We start from the raw sequence: 23,195 nt of genomic DNA on the forward strand, positions 1-23,195 counted from the left end.
TTCGAAGTGAGGCTGCAAGCGCTGCTGGGGTGCACATTTTATTTGGTGGCTAAGCACAGTTAGGATACCCCACCTCCCGAAACAACAACAAAAAGCCTGCAGGAGGGAGGCAGGGAGGAGGAAACAAAAGTTGCCCGCATTTTTGCACCGCGGCAACACTAGTTAGAAAGCCCTGCAGCTTTGGGAGACGGAGGGAGAGTTAGCAGAGCCAGGAGCCGCGGTTTCAGGGAGAGGGTAGGGAGGGGGTGGGGGCCTTCGCCCATCTCCCCTCGGAGCCCAACAGCTGTCTAGCTCTTGGAATTCATTGGCTTCCCCCCACCGCGCCTCCCAAATACCACCCCAATCCAGTTTAGCCCCCCGCCCCACCCTCACTGACCTAATAAGGCCATGCAGTGTGTGGGGGACCTATATAAAGGGCGCGGGCTCGCGGGGACTCTGCACGACGCCGGGGAGAGAAGTCAGCTGCGGTCCAGTGCCCACAAAGACGACCATGGCGAAGGAGTGGGGCTACGCCAGCCACAACGGTGAGTCCTAGCAGCCACCCACCCCCTCCCCCCTGTCCCGGGATAGTGCCAAAGGAGCCCCTGGCATTGCATAGAAAGTGGGCAAATCTAGGGAGTGCGTGGGAAACTATGGGAGGAGGGGTTGATGGAAACTAACATTTACTGAGCACTTACCAAGTGCCAAAAGCTGCTGACCCTTTTACCTTTATCTCATTTAGTTCTCCCTGGTATGGAGCCATTATTACTTCCGTTGGAGGAAACTGAAGTGCAGAGAGAGGCTCCGTAACTTGCTCAAGATCACACTGCCTCTGACTGAGAAGTCAGCCCACGAGAGGTCCAGTTCTGATTGTCCCTTACTCCATGATACTGGGCAAGCACTTTAACCTCTCTTAGCCTGGTGTTGGTTTAAGATCCTTGCTCTGCCTGCTGGCTTCTGCCTAACCCATGGTAAAAGAAATATGGGTGTGCTTTGAAAACCACATGTGGTCAGTGTTATTTTATTCCAGCTACATGATAGAAGATGGCATTGGTAAGACGTGATGAAGTGCATCTCAAAAATAAGCCTTTGAGGCTGTATTCTTGAGCAAGCAGAGGGACTCCTCTGAGTTAAATAGTTTCTAGGTTCACTATTAACAAAACTATGAAAAGGTCTTAAATGCTAAGCCTTGTCTTGCCCAAACTGAAATCCAAGGCCTTTTCATAATCATTGACTAGTGTCCGTGTATTTTGCTGGTTTAGTCTATTAGAAAGGGCTCAGAATGTGCCACCAAATAAATCCGTGCCCTCAACTTGACTTCCTAGGTCCTGACCACTGGCATGAACTTTATCCAATTGCCAAGGGAGACAACCAGTCGCCCATCGAACTGCATACTAAAGACATCAGGCACGACCCTTCTCTGCTGCCATGGTCAGCATCTTATGATCCTGGCTCTTGCAAGACCATCTTGAACAACGGCAAGACCTGCAGGGTTGTGTTTGATGATACTTACGATAGGTCAAGTAAGTATGGCACTTAGGTAGAGGCACATGGGCATTTTCAATGTCCATATTGGCACAATGAGATTTATGACACAGTAACAGAGTTAGTGGGAAAAGGAACCACTTCATCTCTGAAAATGGAGATGATACTCTGTTTTTCTCTAGTCATGAAGAATTATATTTATGCATTGACTAGGAATGTCACACTCTCTAACCTTGGTCAACTTTGCTGCTGCAAAATGGCCCTTTGCCCAAGCTAAAAGTTGGCAATGCATTCTTGAAATGCAGCTTGATAGGGAGGTGATGGCAATGAGTCCAAATGAGTGTCCTTCAGGCTCTGATGGCCTACACCTAAGGGTTCTTGTGGTTTTTGACCACAGCCTAGAGAGCAAGGCACTCCTCCCCAAGTGTTGCCGAGATACCATCCTACAAAGCAAGGAACATAGCATTTTCTGCCTCTGGGGTGTGTGTGGGGTGGGGGGGGGCAATCCAGGGGAGAGAATAAGGTCATTAGATGAGTCTGGAACATTGCCTTCAATGCTTCAGTGGGGTTCGTATAATTAATCCTTTTGGTGAGTGTTTTTGAAGTATCTGACAATTTCGTGAGTAGTGATTTGTGCTGTGTGCAAATGAAAAATCACATGTTTAAAAAACTCTTTATTTCACAACACTATTAAGCAAGTCGGAGAAATAAAAGAAGGCTAATTAGAAATGCTTTATTTCACTGTAAATAAGGTAAGAAAGAATCTAATATTTTGATGATTGATGCACATAATACATTTTCCTACAACCACATTTGTAAAAAAAGTTAAAATTATCCTCACTGATTTACATAAATGAGTATTCTCAAAGATGTTATAAAAAGAGCATAGTGTCATAATTCCTACCTACCAGAAGGCTCCAAATAAGAAATATCATGGAAATTTGTATTTTCTTAAACAATAATTTCATGTTGCTGTTATTTCTTTCTCCCTTCTCCATTTAAATCAAGTTCCATTCTGAAGGAGAAACGACAAAACTAAACAGTATCTATTATGTTGAACCACATGAAAATACCAGTTTTGTAAGCAAAAATGGTGAAATACAGTTCCATATGAGTTATCCTAATAATTGGATTCATGTGCCCAAAAAATAACTGTTGTAGTGCTTGGACAGGAAAAATGCTATGAATCAAACCACTTATTTCTACATGACCAAGCTCACACAAGTCTAGCTCTATTGTTTCAGATTTATATTATGTGGCTTTCAGTGTGCCATTTCATCACCAATAGTTGGTCAATCCTTTCTAGAATAGCTACTCTCTGAATTCTATTTTGATGTAGCTTATGTTGCTAAATCTTGATTTTAGGATTTTTGCATAGTTTCCAATGACCTGCAGAAAATATTTGAACCTGTAAATCACTCCCCAGGTGAATGAAGTGAGATCAAAGTTAAGTGAAGGGTTGAGGTATTTGGACAACAAACTCAAAAACTAATGTTACCCAGAACTGTCTAGTTTAGCCATCCACCATTGACTAATTCCCGAGAAATTTCTGAATTTTCCATTTTACCTCATTTGAGTAGACACAGTGTGAGTATGGATGAAAGCTCTTGCTTGTAGTCTTAAAGAAGAGTGGAGTTGGAGGCAAGACATGGAGAAGGAATTCACATTTGCTCAGTTATTGGTATACTTATGGGTACTGTGATGAGCACTTTAAAGTCCTTAATCTCATTTAATCCTCACGGCAGCTCTGAAAGGTTGATATTATTATCACCTTCATAGAGATTCGAAAACAGGTTCAGAGAAGTTTAGCCACTTGCCTGACATCACACAATTAGCTAGGATTTGAACCTACATCTGCCTGCCTCTCAACTGTCATGTTCTTCCCACTGCAATGCAGGACCAACTCATTTGTCTATAGTCTGCATCCTTATCTCCCATTGTTTGTTTTAATTTTACTGTCATAAATGTTAAATTGATGTTTTAAACATAATAAAACAAGCAAAAAAAATAAGACAGAAAAGAGAAATCATTTATTTTGATATATCCCAAGACTTTATTTTGCAAGAACAGACCAGGGTGCTTGAGAACAGTAGCAGACTGACTTTTGCCCAGTAAACTTTGTCTATAAGAACACTTGTTTAAAGTAAAACTCTGTAGGGGCGCCTGGGTGGCTCAGTCGTTTGGGCGTCCGACTTTGGCTCACTCAGGTCATGATCTCACGGTTTGTGAGTTCCAGCCCTGCGTCGGGCTCTGTGCTGACAGCTCAGAGCCTGGAGCCTGTTTCGGGTTCTGTCTCCCCCTCTCTGTGCCCCTCCCCTGCTCCTGCTCTGTCTCCGTCTCTCTCAAAAAATAAATAAACATTAAAAAAATTTAAAGTAAAACTCTGTAAAAGAAGCATGAGTTCGCTGTTGACATAGCTTCTCTGAATCACAGTGCTGAGGGGTGGTCCTCTCACTGGACCCTACCGGCTTCGTCAATTTCATCTTCACTGGGGCACCTCGGATGACCACGGCTCCGAGCACTCTGTGGATGGAGTCAAGTATGCTGCGGAGGTAGGAGGAACTGCTATGGTCCACTCTGGTCACAAAGTGAAACCTGCTAAGTGAAAATTAACAACAAAATAGTATCCGCTACTCTTCCTTCAAGCCCGTAGTTGTGAAAAAGAGCTGTAGTAGTTTTAGCATAAGCTGAAGTCGCTACATATTCTAGGCTAGATGGTTAAGAGAAGATGGGTTATGTCATGCATGAAAATTTTCAAGGTTATATTAAGAAATTGGATAGCAGTTTAAAAAAAAAGCCAAGGTACTGAATGGAACAGAAAAGATAAGGATAGCTAGCATTTATTAAGTGCTTACAAGTATTTACTTATGTGATCCCCTCAGCAACTCTATGGGATAGGTTACAGATGAGGAAACTGAGGCACAGAAAAGCTACATAACAAAGTTACATGGCTGGTGAGTGTTAAACCTGGCACTCTACCTTATGTAGATTGGCAACAGAGTTTATCATCTTGTCCAGAGCCCTAAGCTGCCTCTTCTGTAAGAATGTAGTGCTCTAAAAATAGCATTTAGTAATTCTGGCTAATGTTAATGTTCTAGTCTCTTAATGAAGGGTGTGCATATATGTGTGTGTATATATATATATATATATACATATATATGTATATATGTATATATATGTATATATATGTATATATGTATATGTATATATGTATATATGTATATATATGTATATATGTATATATGTATATATGTATATGTATATATGTATATATGTATATATATGTATATATGTATATATATGTATATACACATATAGATAGATGAATAGATAGAAACACATACACATACAATTTAATATGAGCAAATACTACTTCTTGGTTAATCCATTAAGGAAAAGCCTGATTTGTAGTTCAGATCAAGGCATCAAATTACAAAGAAGAAGACAAACCTCCTGCATTTTGTTTTTATAAAGCTAAGCCTGGAAGGGGTAGTGACACATGCACTGGAGGTGAGGAGCATTCGGTTTTTACTGCCGCACTCTTTTTTAGTGGTAGGTTCTGGTCAACACGGGAGCTGGGGCAGCAACCTTGGAGGCGCTTGTGGACACGGTCTTAGGCAGCATCATTAGTGCTTAATTGCTGGCTAAACTAAACTCTAGGAGACCCAAAGCACACTTCACTATGATCATTACACTGCTCTACGGTCCGTCTAGAAAGCCATGACAAGATAAATAATTAAGGCTGCCTTCTAGACACCTTCCCCCTGAAAATGGGAAAGTTTAGTAAATTTCTTACAACCTTGGGCAAGGCTTGCAGTTTGGCCTTTATACATGGGTTTATCTCAACGCTTTTGATCTTGAATATAGTATCTTTAACTGCTGTGAACTGCTGTATTCTCTTTCCATTCTGTGTAACTCAATATGGGGAATTTGACTAATTTAATTGTTGCCTATGTTCTAAATTAAGATAAGGTTACCACCAGGTTGTTGAGCACTGGATGCTAAAAGGAGGTAGATATAAAAATGCCCAAGAATTTTCCTACTGTTTGTCCCCTGCTACTTCCCTATTAATTCTAACTCTAGAATGTTAGCAGCTTCTTGCTTATAGTTGTATGTTTCACTGTTTCATTTGGTTAGAAAAAGGAGCAATTAAATGTTGTACAAAACTAAAATAAATATTTTGAATTAGTTTAACAAAAGTTCAACTTTCACTGATAGCTTATTACAAAGTTCTTGATCTACTTATAATAATTTTATACAGTTCTTCTTTAAACCATTAAAAATTTCACCAAAATGTTGCATGTCAATATTTAGAATTCTATCAACTTCTATAAGAGTGTTCAACAACTTTAGACTACAATTGGGTTTATTGTGAATAATTTTATACATATTTCTTTACTCTAGAAAATTTCCTCCTAACCTATATTGTATCATTGCAGCTTCATTTGGTTCACTGGAATCCAAAGTATAACACTTTTGGAGAAGCTCTCAAGCAGCCTGATGGGATAGCTGTGGTTGGCATTTTTCTGAAGGTAAGGTAAAAATTGGCCACCTTTTTCTTCCAAAATTTAGTTCCTTACCAGTGGTTAAGGTAGCATGAGATCCACGCCTTCCTTTTATTCAGAGAGAGAGGAATGAATGTCATTATTCATTCAACTAATCAAGATATTTCTGCTAAGATCAGCTCAAATTATTTAGCTCTCCTTTAAACATGTTTCTTTTGCCATTCTTTAGTAACCCTAACACTTCTAAATTCTTTCAAGAATGAATGTGTGTGTGTGTGTGTGTGTGTGTGTAAGGGTAATGGAGACAGAGCCTTGGAAGGAGCTTATTATGGTGGTGGGGAGAGAAAAACAGTATTGTTCATTATCCTTTCCCGTTACTCTATTTCAATCACACTGGAAACCAGAAAAGCCAATGTTGGGAACCACTGTGATGCCAAGTCCCTGGCTGGACATCCCCTCGGCCTAGGGAAGCCACCACTCACATGATCCCAGGCTAAGATAGCACACGGAATGTGTGTGTTGTTGGGCCAACTTTGGTTTAAAGTGGACTTAGTGTCATTAACACTATGAATTTAGTAGTAACATAATCTAGATTTTAAGCCAGAGGTGAAAATCTAGCTTCTTTCTTTTTGAATGACCTAATTTGTTTTATGTCCTGAACTCATTGGGTCATTTTCAGTGATTGAATGCAACACAACAGGAAGTGGAGTAAGTCTGAATCAAAAGACAGTAAGTTTAGTTTTACATAGGTCAAGTCCATCCCAGCTCTAATTCTATATATATAAAAAAGAGAAGAATGACTTCAGAGAAGGTCAAGGACATCATGTGATTTTGTGGTTTTGTACTTCAGAGGCCTGGTGTCTAAGTTTAGTTCAAAAAATATATACCCTAACATCTTGGGGGAGAAATAAACTTATGTTTTTGCTTAGTACAAGATATTCTGGCAGATCTATAAACACTAGTTGCAGATGGATGGATCACAGTCAGTGTTCAAGACAATCATAGATTATGGAGAAGGGAAAAATATAATTATTGGTTTCCTATTTTCTTACAGATAGGACGTGAGAAAGGCGAATTCCAGCTGTTCCTTGACGCACTGGACAAAGTTAAGACAAAGGTGAAAATAAATCATATTCCCTCCTAGAACATAAAGCAGGGAATGTCAATTTTTATTTTTACATTTTCTTTATTTTTAAAAAATTAAAAAAAAGTTTTTTAACGTTTATTTATTTTTGAGACAGAGAGAGACAGAGCATGAACGGGGGTGGGTCAGAGAGAGAGGGGGAGACACAGAATCTGAAACCGTCTCCAGGCTCTGAACTGTCAGCACAGACCCGATGCGGGGCTCAAACTCACAGACCGCGAGATCATGACCTGAGCCGAAGTTGGCTGCTTAACCGACTGAGCCACCCAGGCGCCCCTTAAAAATTTTTTTAATGTTTATTTATTTTTGAGAGAGAGATACACAGAGTGTGAGCAGGGGAGGGTCAGAGAGAGAGAGACACACAAAATCTAAAGTAGGCTCCAGTCTCTGAGTTGTCAGCACAGAGCCCGACGTAGGGCTTGAACTCACAAACAGTGAGATCAGACCTGAGCTGAAGTCAGACGCTTAACTGCTTAACTGACTGAGCCACCCAGGCGCCCCTATTTTTACATTTTCAAGTGTATTTGTTTCACTTAAAATCTGTTACTAAGTTTGATGAATATGCTAAGTATATGTATACAAACAAATGCTATTGTATTCGTATGGTTTATAATTTTTAGAGCAATTTCACATATATCAGACTATTTAATTTTCATAGTCTGTCAGATGACATTTTTTAATGAAGTAAATGTAAGAGAAGTTGAATGGTCAACCCCTGCCCTCAACACACACACACACACACACACACACACACACACACACATAAATGCACACACTTAGAGAAGTACTAAATATTTGGGTTTTGGTTTTGCCCTTTCTCTCTTGGGCGACACCTATACATTTTAAATCTTAACAGTGGACTCTTCTAATTAACAGATTCATTTTAATTGCCTTTGGAATTGTTCTAAAAAAATGCTTTTAAGTTTTATCACCGCAGAAAGTATTCTGAGTGTATTCAAGGGAGCCTGGTTTTTATTTAGCATTGTGAACCTAAACATTAACTTATATGAAATATTTTTACTGCGGTTACATGTGAGTTTTCTTCCTTTTCTTGAGAAATGATAGAATTATGGTTCTACTGACAGTTAATAGGGAATAAAATGTTACAATGACTATGTCAAAGTCATAACATAAACCAGCTTCCCCCTCTTACCTTTATTTCTGAAAGTCATGAACTTTGCTTAACAGTACCATTTTTTCCATTGCATTTGAAATCCATTCTCACAAAATGGTGAAACCCTTGGGGTGGGCGGTGTGGGTGCATCTGCTCACTGAGCCTTCGCCCTCCTCTCTCCCAGGGCAAGGAGGCTCCCTTCACAAATTTCGACCCGTCCTGCCTGTTCCCCGCCTGCCGGGACTACTGGACCTACCATGGCTCCTTCACCACACCGCCCTGTGAGGAGTGCATTGTGTGGCTGCTGCTGAAGGAGCCTATGACCGTGAGCTCTGACCAGGTAAGCTGCCGCCACGAGTGGAGCCTTGAGGACACACGGACTTACAGAGCCACTTACATTAGCTGTATAAGATATAGATGCTAAATGGAAAATGTACAGCTGCTAAACGGATGCTTACAAACAGCTATACGACTAGAGACTTCATAGTTTGCCCTGGTTAATTACAGTCAGCTTCTTCAGCTTTCTAAAACTTGGCTTCCAAAAGTACCAGGATAAATGCCGATGATGTAAAGGTGGCTGTGATAATGAGCAATGACTGGATTCATGCTCTAGAAACTCTTTAGGGTTTAGATTATCAATATGAGTTAGCCTTTGTTAATTTGGAGGCCCCTCAAATACTAAGCACTGGTTAGGAGATTGTAAATACAGGCTTGGGGAAAAGGATACTAATGGAAGGGATTTAACATCCTTGTGACGTGTATATGGTTTTTCCAGTTCTACAGACAAGTAAGTTGTGGCTCAGAAAGGTTAAATTGTTAGCCCAGGATCACACAGCCAAGTGCAAGAGCTGAGAGTCAGCTCTGGTCTGTCTGCTTCCAATACCCCTTGACCCCTTTCCACGGCCTTTCTTCTTAGTGTCCGTCTAATCAATGTCCTTGCCACATTTATCAGAGAGACTTTCAAGGAAAGATTGTTTAGGAAGAAATATGTAACCAGGGTTATGGAGAACAGATTAAAGCAAATGGGCAACACAGAAACTCACACCCTAGATCATGAATGTCTAATAGTAAAGTATTTACCAGTATGTCTCCCTTACTTAAGACAGTTTTTATAATTCTGCCAGTTACAGACTCAAGTATATATGATAATTTTTTAATGAAAAGATTAGATTTAATGGTCAGGTTCACTCATGTACATATTTTGAAAGAGGAATGAAATTTTCTTAAGGAGAAAGCTAAAAACATTTTTGGGTAGAAATGTAGCATACAGAAGATAATTTCCTAAATTTGTCTTCCTCTTATAAGAAAAAAATTAGTTTTAATTATAGTGTGACTAATTTTTTTCTGTTTTTAAAAAATATACTCCATAAACTTCTACCATGAAGGCCCATTAACTTCTTATTTGCACTGATATTGTCGTCCCCTCCTACATAAAGCATATGCTTCATACTGACCCCTTATATTTAAATAATTGTTTCTGAATTCGAAGGAAAACACTTTGACCAGAGGGCATGGTGATCTATACAAAATGAAGAAAAGTATTATTACAAATAGAGAAAGACCTTATATTACTCAGGAACTGGTAACCAAATAACTCTGGACCAACAGGTTTCGTGGTTTCCTTGTCTTGTTTGAAAAGCCAGACTTTGCCGACTGTCACATGTGGAATGTGTGCACTTGGCCAGAATGTCGTGCTGACAGTCTCCCCTTGCCCCTTGCAGATGGCAAAGCTGAGGAGCCTCTTCTCCAGCGCTGAGAATGAGCCCCCAGTGCCCCTGGTGGGGAATTGGCGCCCTCCACAGCCTATCAAGGGCAGGGTGGTGAGAGCCTCCTTCAAATGAGGCTGCTGGAGCTTGCCCTCTTCAGGAAAGGAAACCTGCCATTGGAGAGCTTGGTTCCTTGTCTCCTTTTGGTGCTCCTTACTCCAAGTATATTTCAGTTTTCCACACTCATAGAGCAATGAATACAAGAGTGTAATACCAAGAAACCAGCTCCTTTGACAAGATGTAACATGAACGCATTTGGCCTTTGTAATAGTCATCTTTCCTATGAAAGTAGCATTTCTAATAAGGTTTCAAAGAAGAAGAAACAGGTGGAGGAGTAAAGATCTGGAAAAATGGGTATTTGACACTATTTTTCTGTCATCTTAAATTTCACAGAACTTCAGTTTTACTATTGTCATATTGTGAGTTGTTCATCTTAAAGAAGTAAGGAGTAATTCTATATGTAGGAGTAGATGTATATGAGGATCATATAGAAACTAAGCATAAGCCAGAAATTAAACTACTATGGACGCAAACAATTGAAATGATGCCTTTTAAACCTTAAATAAAACAAACAAGAGGTCCATCATTTATTACAGTTTTAGCTGCTGTAAAGATTATCTGGTTTTGAATATCAATGAAAGGAAAACACATTCAACTGGGCGTTTTAAAAAGTTTGATCTAGTATTTGAATTTCTTCTTCACAAAGGTGGCTGACTTTATCCTAACATTTTTCTTTACCTGAAGGAGGGCCATTTATTTTTAATTTTACTACTTTCTCTTTGCATGCTTATTAAAATAAAAATTGCCTCTGGTATCTTTCTAATTTGAGGGTGGAACAAGAATTCCTAGAACACAAAGGAGTGAATGACCGCACTTGAGGTAAAAGCAGTTGTACTGATCATCAAAACTAATAAAGATGTGAATGAAAAAGAAAGTGTGCTGTGTTTTTTAATGAAGAACGGGGTCATAAATGACAGAAACGGACTAAAACTAAGAATGGCAAACTTTGTAACTCTGTTTTTTATAATGGAAGGGTGATGACAGCAGAGTTAGGTTCTGATTTGAGTCGGATGTTACATCCCTCACAGAGTGGCTAAGAATCAGTGAGGGCCTTTGGAGAAAACTGCAGACCAGAAGAGGAATGTGTGACCATATATTTGAGAATGTGGAATAGTTTCCAGAAGCCTCAAAGTTGGTTTAGGATTCTGGGGTCCAGGCCAGTACCATGGTTGCTGCTAAGAGGAATGGAATCAAATCAGACAGTAGCTTTTATGTCCTTTTTTTTTTTTTAATGCTTATTTATTTTTGAGAGAGAGTGAGATAGAGTGCAAGGAGGGGAGGGGTAGAGAGGGAGGAGACACAGAATCCGAAGCAGTCTCCAGGCTCCAAGCTGTCAGCGCAGAGCCCAACGCGGGGCTTGAACCCACGAACTGTGAGATCATGACTTGAGCCAAAGTTGGATGCTTAACCGACTGAGCCACTCAAGTGCCCCTATGTCCTTATTTTTTTTAATGGACACTGGGATGGCACTAATCTAATGCTACAAAAGTCCATACATTGAGATATTCAAAGCATTTAATATATTTAGGCATAAAGTCTAGTCTTGCAGTTAGTGGCTTTGATATATCTTTCATCACATCACTGGCTAATATGTTGACTTACACTAGAAAATTATAGCAATAATTTAATAACCATAAGGAATGAAAATAGTATTGGATCAGGAGAGTCCTGTGATGTTGGAAGTCAAAGTCCCAGGAGACTAAAGTTATTTAATAGATTACCACTTGGGTGAAGCAAAACCAGGTTGGTCAGTGCAAACTGGATGTGTTAATTAAATCCCTTGAAATTAGGAGGTGTGGAGTTTTTATCAATTAGTGGTAATATGCAAGCTGATTCTCTCAGGATACTTAGTAATGTTTAAAGCACTGTAAAAATGTACCCAGAATACACTCTATGTAGGGGAGGAATATATAACTTCATACCAGCTACGGGGGTCCTTATTTAAGAACACAGGCTAAATAAGGCTGGAACTGTTCTAAGGGAAAATGTCCAATCAAGAGAGGCTATCTCCCTAGATGGTGAGTTCCATGGGGGCGCAGATGTGAGTCTTACAAACTGATGTTCCCCTTATTGCCTGGCAGTGTGCCTGGCACTTCACAAGCATTCAATAAATATTTGGTGAATAAATGATGTCATGAACCTAGATGACCCCAGGACAAACACTCATCTTCTTGAACAACCCATTACTGTACATGATTAAGACTAATGCAGGCTTTTGCTCATCTTTGTTGAGAGCTCCTTGGAAAATGATCTCTTTAGCTTCAGGTGACAACTTCCCAGTTGGAACATATTCCGCTCCCCTGTCCCCAATCTGAGTCGTTGCCAATGCTCACAATTATCATCCAACTTAAAACTTCAGCTTTCTCTCTGCACTCAAAATGCTAAGTTATACATGTTCATTAGAATATTGAAACCACACTTACGTCCTTATACAGTGTATGGATCATTTTCATGGTCACGCATAGGCTTCCAAACAATTGCATTTTAGGCACACACAACCTACAGAGGGGATGTGGCAGGAGCTGTAGTGAATATATCTCAGCATCTGCCAACTTTTGTTCTTCAGTGTGTAATCATAGATATTTTTAAACTTCAACAGAAACTAATTTGAATTAAGTGTGTCATAATATTCAGATAGTTATATCCTTAGAAGTCTGTGAATGGTGCATAATCAACAAGAAGTTAGTAAGTATAGGGACTGTTGAGAGTGAAAATATATTATATAATATATAATATAACATATGTTATATAAATTATAATCCTACCCCTTTAATTGGGAGACAATATACTTATGAAGAGGTAAATAACTACTCATGACCATTGATCCAAATCTATTTATGTGCAATCAGTGAATATTTATGTAGATGAATGGGAAGTATTCTACATAGAACATGTAAAACTTCAGGTTTCAGTGTCTAACTATCCTCATTTATGCAATTAAATAAATATGAGTGAAATTGATCAACTATAAACCGACTTGGTCACATGTGAAAAATTAGTGCCATTCATAAGAATTGGCATAAATAAAATTATTCCTTTAATGTTTACTTATTTATTTTTGAGAGAGAGAAGAGAGGAGACGGTAGAAAGAGAGAGAATCCCAACGAGGCACCACACTGTCAGCGCAGAACCCCATATGGGGCTCAAACCCAGGAACCATGAGATTGTGACCTGAGCTGAAATCAAGAGTCAGATGTTTAACCAACTGAGCTACCCAGGAAGCCCACAAATAAAATTATTCTAGAAGAATACATATAGTCCCAAATCAAATCATAGACAGCACATAAACAAAATTAGATTTTAGTTTCTCTTCTCACTTCCTCTTATTTGATATTAAAGAGGAACTCTGGACATGAGCCAAAATATTATTTCAGTAGAGGAAGAAGAAGTGAGAAGAGGTAAGGAAGAAAATGAAAACTGTAATATTTTTGCCATTTAATACATAATAATTTAATGATTTTTATTTTTTTTAAGTTTATTTATTTTTGAGAGAGAGAGAGAGAGAAGGTGCTGACAGAGAGGGGGAGAGAATCCAAAGCAGGAGGCTTGGTGATGTCAGGGCAGAGACCATCAAGGGGTTCGATTTCACAAACTGTGAGATCATGACCTGAACCAAAATCAAGAGTCGGAGGCTTAACCGACTGAGCCACCCAGGCGTCCTTGAAAATTTAATGATTTTTTTTTTTTTTTTAACATTTATTTATTTTTGAGACAGAGAGAGACAGAGCATGAACGGGGGAGGGGCAGAGAGAGAGGGAGACACAGAATCAGAAACAGGCTCCAGGCTCTGAGCCATCAGCCCAGAGCCCGACGCGGGGCTCGAACTCACGGACCGCGAGATCGTGACCTGGCTGAAGTCGGACGCTCAACCGACTGCGCCACCCAGGCGCCCCGAAAATTTAATGATTTTTAAAAAAACTACCCCTAAGGTAGCACTTACAGATTTAAAATGCAAATGAGAAGGCAAAATCGTGTTTGTATTTAATTCTCATTTGGGTCACTAGATGGCAGCAAAACAATGAACAAACACGACTATGAAATGAGAAGCCTTGCTGTTGGTTGCTGAGCAATGAGGGGTTTTGTTTGTTTGCTTGTTTTTGCTTTGTTTTGTTTTGTTTTAAATCCTGAACACTCCTTTTCCTTTTCTCAAATGTTTAATATGAACCATTCGTATCTATCTACAAAAGATGGTGAGGGATTCTTATTTTTGAGAATTTTAATAGTCACAAGTGAGGCCTAAGAGATTAAAGGCTGTAGCTGTTGAATCAAAACTTAAACACAAACATTTTACAGCCCTGTTCAGTCTTCTGGAGGCCTCGGTGCACGTCATATAACACTTGCTGGATATGTGTTCTCAGGCAAGTTCATTTCTCTGGCCTCAGTCTCCTCATCTATGAGTAGGAATGATAATGGTACTTATTCAGAGAGTTTTTTAAGGAATTAAGTGAGTTAGTACCTATAACTTGTTAGAATAATAATTGTAGCATGTAATAAAACCCTCAGTAGGGGCTAATTATTCTCTTCTATAAATTAATTTTGTTTCAACCAGGAAAAAGAAATATGGCTTATTCAATACCTAAAATAATGTTTTTCTTTATGTATCTATTAATAACATCATGAATCCACATCTTAATTCAGATAGTGGTAAAGGAGTTATTATAAAGGGATCCCCTAATGGATTCCCCTGTGCTTGGCATTGACAATGATAATGACTCTTGCACGATACCAAGTAGCAGAAGAATAAGATGTGGCCACGTTAAAAACCAGTACGATGCTATAAGGGGTGATTTGGAGGAGGACCGGAGAATTTTTCCTGAGGAAGGTTCTGTTCCAGAAACTCTGTATCTTACCTGAGGAAGGGTATGATTGGCAAGACATCAGGAAAATAAGCCAAAGAGGAGAGGTGGGAAAACTATAGCATTTGTTTTGTTTTACTGACTTTCAAAAGGATAGAGTCCCTTGGAGCGCTGCATGAAGTGGAAAATCTATCCTAATTACAAATACAGAAAGTCTCCTGCCATGAAATTAATTTGGGTCTTGTTGGGGCATGTCATAAACTCAAAGTCCTGAACGAGATGCATTAAGTCATCCTGGGAGAAGAGTTTATCCATTTGGGGGTGACTCGACTCCAATTACACAAAAGGAAATGCAACAGCGTAGGCATAAAATCTAGGATCAAGAGAATGAATGACTAGAGAGCTAATGAACTACTTTAGATTTGAAGGTGTTTAATAGCAGCCACCTGATAACTTGACCAGGTAGATAATATCACAGGTAATCAGCAGGAGTAAGCGCGAGTCTAACTGTACAGTCACAGGGGACCAACTGCACTGCAGAGGCGTAAAACCCAGTGATTTAAAAGCTAATTTTAGCCAGGTGAGAATCAACTCTGTGCAGTAAACAGAAAATCAAATTCTCCCTTGTATTTAAATCTTTTCCAGGTAGAGAAGCCTGGAAACTCAGGGAAAACATTGTGGCCATTAAATGCACATATTCTTTGTTTCAACATGTCCATACATTTCTATCATACTCATTCAACTCATTTGAAATTTGAATGGTTCCAACTACATTTGTTCAAGGGAAATCATCCCCCAAGGGCACTTGACTCCCATGAAAGTATATTACAAATGGAAGTATTTGAAAATACTATGCAACTTTGGCTTTTAGAATTCACACTTTTGCTCCTGTGTATGATTGGTTTAATGGAGGACCTAAGGCAGTCACTGGAGACCCCAAAGAGAGGGCCTGGCAAGGGTAGGAAGATTATACAAGCCAAGCAGAGCAGGCGCAAGGCAGGGTACAGTCCCGGGAAGAATTGAGAACTAAGCGGGAAAGGGGCAGGCAGAAAGTTAGCAATAAGGAAGCTCCTACTCAGTGATGATTTAGGGGTCAGGTTCTTACATCAGGAACCAATCGTAGGAATAACAATACTTTTATATTCTGTCTGTAATGTATTTTGATGTATAGCATCACATGTGCATGTGGGGGACAGGGAGAGATAGAGAAAAAGTAAGAGAGAGAGAGAGAGAGAGGAACAGAGATAAGCAATTGGGGTTGGGAGATTTTAAGAGGATAAGGACTTTATCTGTCTTGTTATACTACCAAAGCCACAGTGTTAACATTGTACCTGGAACCCAGTCAGTACTCAAAAAGTATTTGTGGACGAAGGGAGAAACAGACAGATGGATGGAAAGAAGGATGAAAGGATGGATGGATGGGACAATAAGAATCTTAAAATACTGAATGTCAGTTTAAGACCTTGAGTTGATGGGACCTACATTCTCATCCCGGGAATGTCAGAGACTGGCATCTTAAAGAGTTCTTGGAGGAATGCAGGAGTTTCTTTAGTGTAACCCAGACTTCTCGATAAAGAGAATATTCATGGGAGAGGAGAAGCAGTTGCATATCACATATATTCAAAACTTACCATTTGAAAATTTAAATTTTAAAAACGAGCTTAACTTCTTGTAGAAGAGACGTGTTTTAAGAGATATAAAAGGAGAACCTCCACCCGGATATTTATCTTGTTTAGCACTCGTGCTTCTAATGTGCCAATTGAAGAGGTGAAGGTTGGCAATGAGCCTGTGGCATTGGTCTCTGGTGATACTGATTGGCATATTCATACTTTTATGAGTTCATGCTTGAACTTTTATGTGTTTGCCTTAATTTTCTCATCAGTGACTTTAGCCCTCCATTTCATTCAGCTTTGTGTGAAGATGCTCATAGTAATGGTACATACATAAAGATAACTCTTCCTAACTCAAATCCTTGTGGCATGGCCAGAGATAAGCAACGTGTGATACTTTTGAAAATTCAATAAACATTTTTAATCAACACATTCTGCCCCACCCCAACCAATAATAGATGGTCAATGCAACTAAATTTCCTGCCCTATTCAAACAACACAGACATCCACACCACATACGTACTCATGTACTTGTAATTACTTCCTAGAACTTACGTTATAACATAGATGAGAGTTCTTTGAGGAAATCTTTTATGCAGATGGCTTATTTACCAGAAATCAGACTCAGGGTCTATTTTGTTTGTTGGTGGTGGTTGGGGGGGACAGGGAGGGGTATTTTGTGGCTCAATTCATAACTTGATATGTTAATCCCTGAGACTGCCTATTATAAATTTTTTTTTTATTTCAAGGATTTTTAAAATAATATTTCACCAGAGAAGGTCTCATTTCTTCCTTTTCATTTGGTTTTTCTTCAAAGGGGCCCGTTGTCAAGATTGTGAGGTATACTAAGCCTCTTGTTCTTAGCAGCTTCATTGGTATGAAAGATTGATTAGGCCCTCAGAGGAGCAGGGAATTTCAGAGGAATTATGAAATTACCACAAGGAGTGAAGAACAAAGTCTGCAACTTGTTAAGAGGATGGTGCTTTTAGCTGGGCAAAAACACTCAGTATCTGATATATAATTTTAAAAGTATATACAAGTGTCTAAAGAAACCCTCCTTTTGAAAGGATTTCATGCTTTTCAAAGGTGTGTCCAGTAAGAAAGAAAGAAAAGTAAGTCAAAGAACTACCTAGAAGCATCAAGGAGAAGAAAAAAATAGAATAGAAAAGGGCAATGTCTAGGAGTGCCTGGGTGGCTCAGTCAGTTAAGCACCAGACTTTAGCTCAGTCACGATCTCACAGTTCATGAGTTCGAGCCCCGCGTCAGGCTCTGTGCTGACAGCTCAGAGGCTGGAGCCTGCTTCAGATTCTGTGACCTTCTCTCTCTGACCCTCCCCAACTCTCTCTCTCTCTCTCAAAAAAAAAATAAAACAAAATAAAATAAAATAAAATAAACATTAAAAATTTTTTAAAAAAGAAAAAGGCAATGTCTAAACATTATTGAAAATAAATTGTACTAAACATGGCTGTGACCACGGAAGGGAAGGGCTTATCAGGCATGACCACGGTACCCAGTACCCTGGGCACGAAATACATGTTCAATAATGATATCCGTGCCATTCGAAAGAAGGAACAGATAACAGAGCCAAGAGTACAGTCCACCCACAAAACGAGGCTATGGGTCACCTGGGCCTTTAGGCCAACAATGGACTTCACACTCCTTTTGAGTGATTCAGGTCACTAGGGTACAGTTTTAGAGCATGAACCACCAACATAGGATTTTTTTTTAAGTGAATTATATACACATATTGTGCTATTATACATATTATAAAATATAACAAAGTAGACATTTTTAGAAGGTGAAAAAATAACTGCAGATATTAGTGCCCACATTGTCTTCCTGCCATGGAGTCGCCTATCATGTGCACCCCAGGGTGTATGCATTGCAGTATATAGATAGCTGGTTTGAAACCTTCTGCTAACAAGATCGGGCTATACTGTCTCTGCACAGCTGGTCAACTTTGTTCTGTTCTATGGTTCCACACTGACCTGGGTCTGTGTTTCATCCACTGTTTCACCAAGTGGGGATTAGCTGAAGGTGGAGGTAGGATAATTTGGGGAGGGGAAGTATGCTTTGCCTCCAATTATGACACTGGGGAATCCCGACTCTTGCCCTTGATCAGGAGGAAAAACTTGCTTGTGATGCCTACAATTCCCCTTGCATGGAAAATGTTCAGTTGTTCTTGTTTCTAAAAGGAAGTAAAATTTTTCCCATACAAGATGGTGATTTATAAGCAAAAGAGAAGTTCAACCATGTGACAAAGCTACTATGAACAAAATCAAGCTATCATGATTTTGGTAGGAAAGCCATCATTGGAAATATGCTGAAGCTAAGAGAATAAACAATACTCTTAAGGTGCAATAGTCTAACCGACACAAAATCAGTGAGGGCACATTATGGGCAAAGCACTGCTAGGGCTCACGTGTTGCTAAACACACGTATAACCCTTTTTCAGACCTTCCACAAAAGCATAACCGTAAAGGTACTCTTAAGGCAGAGTTTCATGATCTTGGTACTATTAACATTTTACATTGAATAATTCTTTGTTATAAGGGGCTGTATTGTGCATTGTGAGATGTTTAGCAGGATTCCTGGATGTCAGGAGCACATACCCCCTTGTTATGACAATCAAATGTTTCCAGACATTGTCTGTATCCTCTGTGGGGCAAAATTGCCCTCAGCTGAGAACTAATGCTTTGCGATGAGATAGACTTTTATTCTTATTAAATTGAATATTTCTTGGTGCTGCATGTGGTAGTTATCACAGAACATAAAATATTTAAAATGTTTAATTTGTGTTTTTTAGTGTAATTGTCCCACTTAATATTTCCCTTCTATTTCTGGTTGAAATGGAAGCTTGGTAGCAATGTTTGAAATCCCCAACTACTCTTAAAAATTTTAATTACTTAGAGAAAAGTTCAAATGCTACTATTTATCAAAGACACATTAAGGAGCTAACGTTTTAAATCTGAGAAGCAATTTACTTAGGGAAGTGAACGTATCTGTTTATTAGATGTAGAGTTAGTGCCATTTCCTGTGACTTTATTGGTGAGAGGGGGTTTGGTAGAAAACCCTAGAAATGACCAGTATGTTGATGTAACTTTGCTTTACAGAGCAGTATTGCAGACATTATCTTAATGCGTTTTTACTACAACACCTCGAGGAAGGAGCCTTTTATACACTCGGAAAAGGAGCTTAGCAGGTCCTCAGTGAGGCCTCGTAGCAGATGTCTAAGAGCTCAGACTCTGCAGTAAGACTTCTTGGTTTCACACCTGGATCCATCACTTCCTGGTGGATACCTGGGGCAAAATGACTTACATCTATGCCTCAGTGTCCTTGCTGTAAAGTAGGACTATGTGAGACATTTAGAACCATGCTTGAAGTGTAATCAGTTTTCGGTGTTATTTTTATGAGTAGGAACTCCAAAAATGTTCACTAAATGAATGTGATTTTTTTCTTCATGTAAGCTAGAGAAACAGAAAAGCCAATCTATTACTTTACAAAGGGAAGTACTATCATGATAATTATATTACTTATTCAATTTTTTAAAAGTGCCAGAGCCATAAGTAGTACCTTCCAGACATCAGTTCTCGTCATAAAGCTCCAGAGCTAGAATTCCCCCACAAATTTACAAAAAAGTAAGTGAAACTCAGAGGAATTACTTAGCTTGCTAACAGTGATACAAGAAGTGAGTGTTGCAGCCCGAATCTGAACTCAGGTCTGTCTTCTTACAAAGCCGATTCCCATAGCACAATTCTATGTCTCTGCTGCAAGAACAAGAATCCTAATGCAGCAGCTAATGGCTAACCAGGCATCATGCTAATTTGCATGACTAAATCGCACGAGTTAGTCCATTTACCATTTCAACAGCCCAGGGTACTCTTTTTACATTTCAGATGTGGAAACTGAGGCTTGGGGAGGTGACATAAATCATCCAAGATTACAGAGAGGGTAAGTCCTGGAAGCCAAATCCCAACTCACAAAACTGGGCCCTGGGCTACTGTGTGACACTTCCTCCCATCCCACCGCAGAAGAATGTCAAGAAACTCAGAGGCCAAGAGGAAAGCCAGAGCCTGGATTAAAGTGAAGTGGCTTACTTTAGTAAGTGTGGATCTTTTTGTGAAAGGTCATTGTCAGAGGGTCGAAGGCAAGGAAGGTGGGGGGACAGCAAGCAGCATTCTGGGAACTAATGCCGATTTCCTTATCTATAAAGAATTGGACCACATAAGCTCTGAACTCCTTTTCCTTCTGAAATATGATATTGCTGCAGTTTTTATCATTCCCTTTCTTACAACTTCCTAGTGACTTCCCCATGCAATGAGTATAAAGTCCTTCCCTGGAACATGGTCTTCAAGGTTTTGCAGGCTGCAGCCCCTGCCCGCCTCTAACTTCACCTACTTGTCTGTTCCTCATTCACAGTGCTCTAAGCACAAGTTTTCTGTTCTAGAAATGTCCTCAGCAGGGTCTTTACACTTACTGTTGGCTCTTCCTGAAATACATTTCCCTAGGTCTTTCCTTAATGGTTCCTGAAATGGCACTTCTTTCAACAGGTTTTCCATGAGCACTGACTGCATCTACAGTAACAACCCTTCCCTCATAATTTTCTACCTCATTCCTGTTTTATTTTCTTCATAGTCATTACCACTGTTGGAAATTCACTTTTTTAAAAATTTGTTTATTGTATACTATCCCTATCCATCCCCATGTAAGCTCCAGGAGGTCAGGGATCCTGTTGATCTGGGGCTGTACCCCTCTACTGATTCTTGGCACATAATAGTACTGGATAAATTTGATGAATGAATGAATGGATAGATGACCAAAGCTTTTACAGCCTAAATAGTACCTAAAAACATTAAGCATGTAATAGGAGCTCAAAAACATGTGATAGTAATAATGATAACTAACATTTATTAAGCTCTAATTTTTGGCACTATGCTAAATCCTTTATATGAACGATCTCCCCACAACTCTGTGAGGTAGGCATTATTAATATCCTAGCTTTACAGATGAAAAAATGGAACTTTTGCAAGAGGAAGCAATTTGTCTAAGGGTAGAGGGCTGGTGAATTAGCCCAGACTCAAAAGCAAGTCTAACTTCAGCACAACGTTACGTGTTAGGTGATTGATTTCTATAAAGAGAAACTGAGGTTACCTCCATTTGAATTAGTGACCACATAATTTCAGAGAGAATTCTTGGGTAGTTGGTAGTGTCCTAGGGCTCAGGTTACAAAAACGTGGTAGCTACGTAGGATACAGAGGTGAATAATGTGATACAGTTCTCAACCTCAGGGGACTCATTCTCTTTTGCCCAAGAATTCTCCGTGACAGCAACCAAAAGACCCCTCCCTCCCCAAAACCAGAGGTACACACTTTTCTAGTTTCTTAGGACAAGAACAAATAAACATAAACATGAATCATATTGGGTTGTGTGGAATTAAGTGAAATATATAGTAAATAAGACTTTTTAAAAGTTCATTTATTTATCTTGAGAGAAAGAGACTCAGAGAGAGAGGGAGAGGGAGAATCCCAAGCAGGCTCCTTGCTATCAGTGCACAGCCCAAGGCAGGGCTCAATCTTAGCAACTGTGAGATCATGACATGAGCTGAAATCAAGATTCTGATGCTTAACGGACTGAGCCACCCAGGCACCCCTATAGTAAACAAAGATTTTGAGATCAACACTACAAAAATTTATACTGATATTATAATTTATTCCTTTATCTGTAAAAGTAATATGATGCCAGGGCTGATAAAATTGTGTAAAACTCTTCCTGCTTCTTCAGTTTTTAACATTTATTTATTTTTGAGAAACAGAGACAGAGTATGAGCAGGGGAGGGGCAGAGAGAGAGGGAGACACAGAATTCCAAGCAGGCTCCGGGCTCTGAGCTGTCAGCACAGACCCGACGTGGGGCCTGAACCCACACACTGCGAGATCGTGACCTGAGCTGAAGTCGGACACTTAACTGACCGAGCCACCCAGGCGCCCCATCTTCAGTTTTAACTTTAATATGATCTTCCAAAGATCACAGAGACCCACAAGACAGAAAATCCTCCTCCCGTCTCTGTGGCCAAGTCTCCTGAAGGAAATTAATTTTGTCCCCGCCTAAAAACAGTTCCTTATCTTTAAGTACAGTAAGGACAAGTGCTTCAAGCGCACAACACTTTTAGATGTCCACAAAAATGTTTTCTTTTCAAGTAGGAGAAATAAAAAGGAACACTTAGGTGGAAGAAAATGTTGAAATACATAATGTTAAGATATTACTCTTCATATCAATACAGCCATAACTATGTATGTGTGTATGTATGTTTATGAAGAAGGGGGCCCACCAAGTCATAATGCTGCCTTGCCTCAAAAATGTCCTCTCAGTTTTTTTTTAAATTATTTCTTAGGTATCCCAGATGCCAAGTTTCCTTTTTCAACCAGGGAAATTGCCTCTTTGCAAGGAATACTTTGTTTTACCTAATTTCTCTTAGAAAAGTGATTTGTTTTAGAAGTTTTTGGGGAAAATGTTTTAAACTAATGTGTACTCAGCTAGGAAGTCTCTCCTCCAAAGTTAATTTTTTAAAGAGGAGGAGGAAGGTAGGAGATGAGCACTTCATACGATACCCTGACCGGTTGCAGGGAAATGCAATCTCCTGGGCTCTCCTCAGTGTGGACTAAGGGCACAAGAGACTCTCGCTCATCTTTCTTACTTTATTCCACAGTCGTCCAGTAGGGGGCGCGTGGCTCTCAGCAC

At 39.6% G+C, this 23,195-nt stretch overlaps 1 protein-coding gene across 1 annotated transcript; it reads left to right on the plus strand.

The window, feature by feature from the left end:
• The first annotated feature begins 43 nt into the window (after positions 1–43).
• On the plus strand, positions 44–10,927 carry CA3 (carbonic anhydrase 3). The gene is made up of 7 exons (XM_047842607.1): positions 44–524; positions 1,305–1,502; positions 3,898–4,016; positions 5,904–5,996; positions 7,024–7,086; positions 8,412–8,567; positions 9,949–10,927. The coding sequence occupies exons 1-7, from the start codon at positions 491–493 to the stop codon at positions 10,066–10,068; spliced, it is 783 nt and encodes a 260-aa protein (XP_047698563.1). The 5' UTR covers positions 44–490; the 3' UTR covers positions 10,069–10,927.
• Positions 10,928–23,195: the final 12,268 nt, after the last annotated feature.

This window comes from Prionailurus viverrinus, chromosome F2 (genome assembly GCF_022837055.1).
Source record: "Prionailurus viverrinus isolate Anna chromosome F2, UM_Priviv_1.0, whole genome shotgun sequence".
NCBI lineage: Eukaryota > Metazoa > Chordata > Mammalia > Carnivora > Felidae > Prionailurus > Prionailurus viverrinus.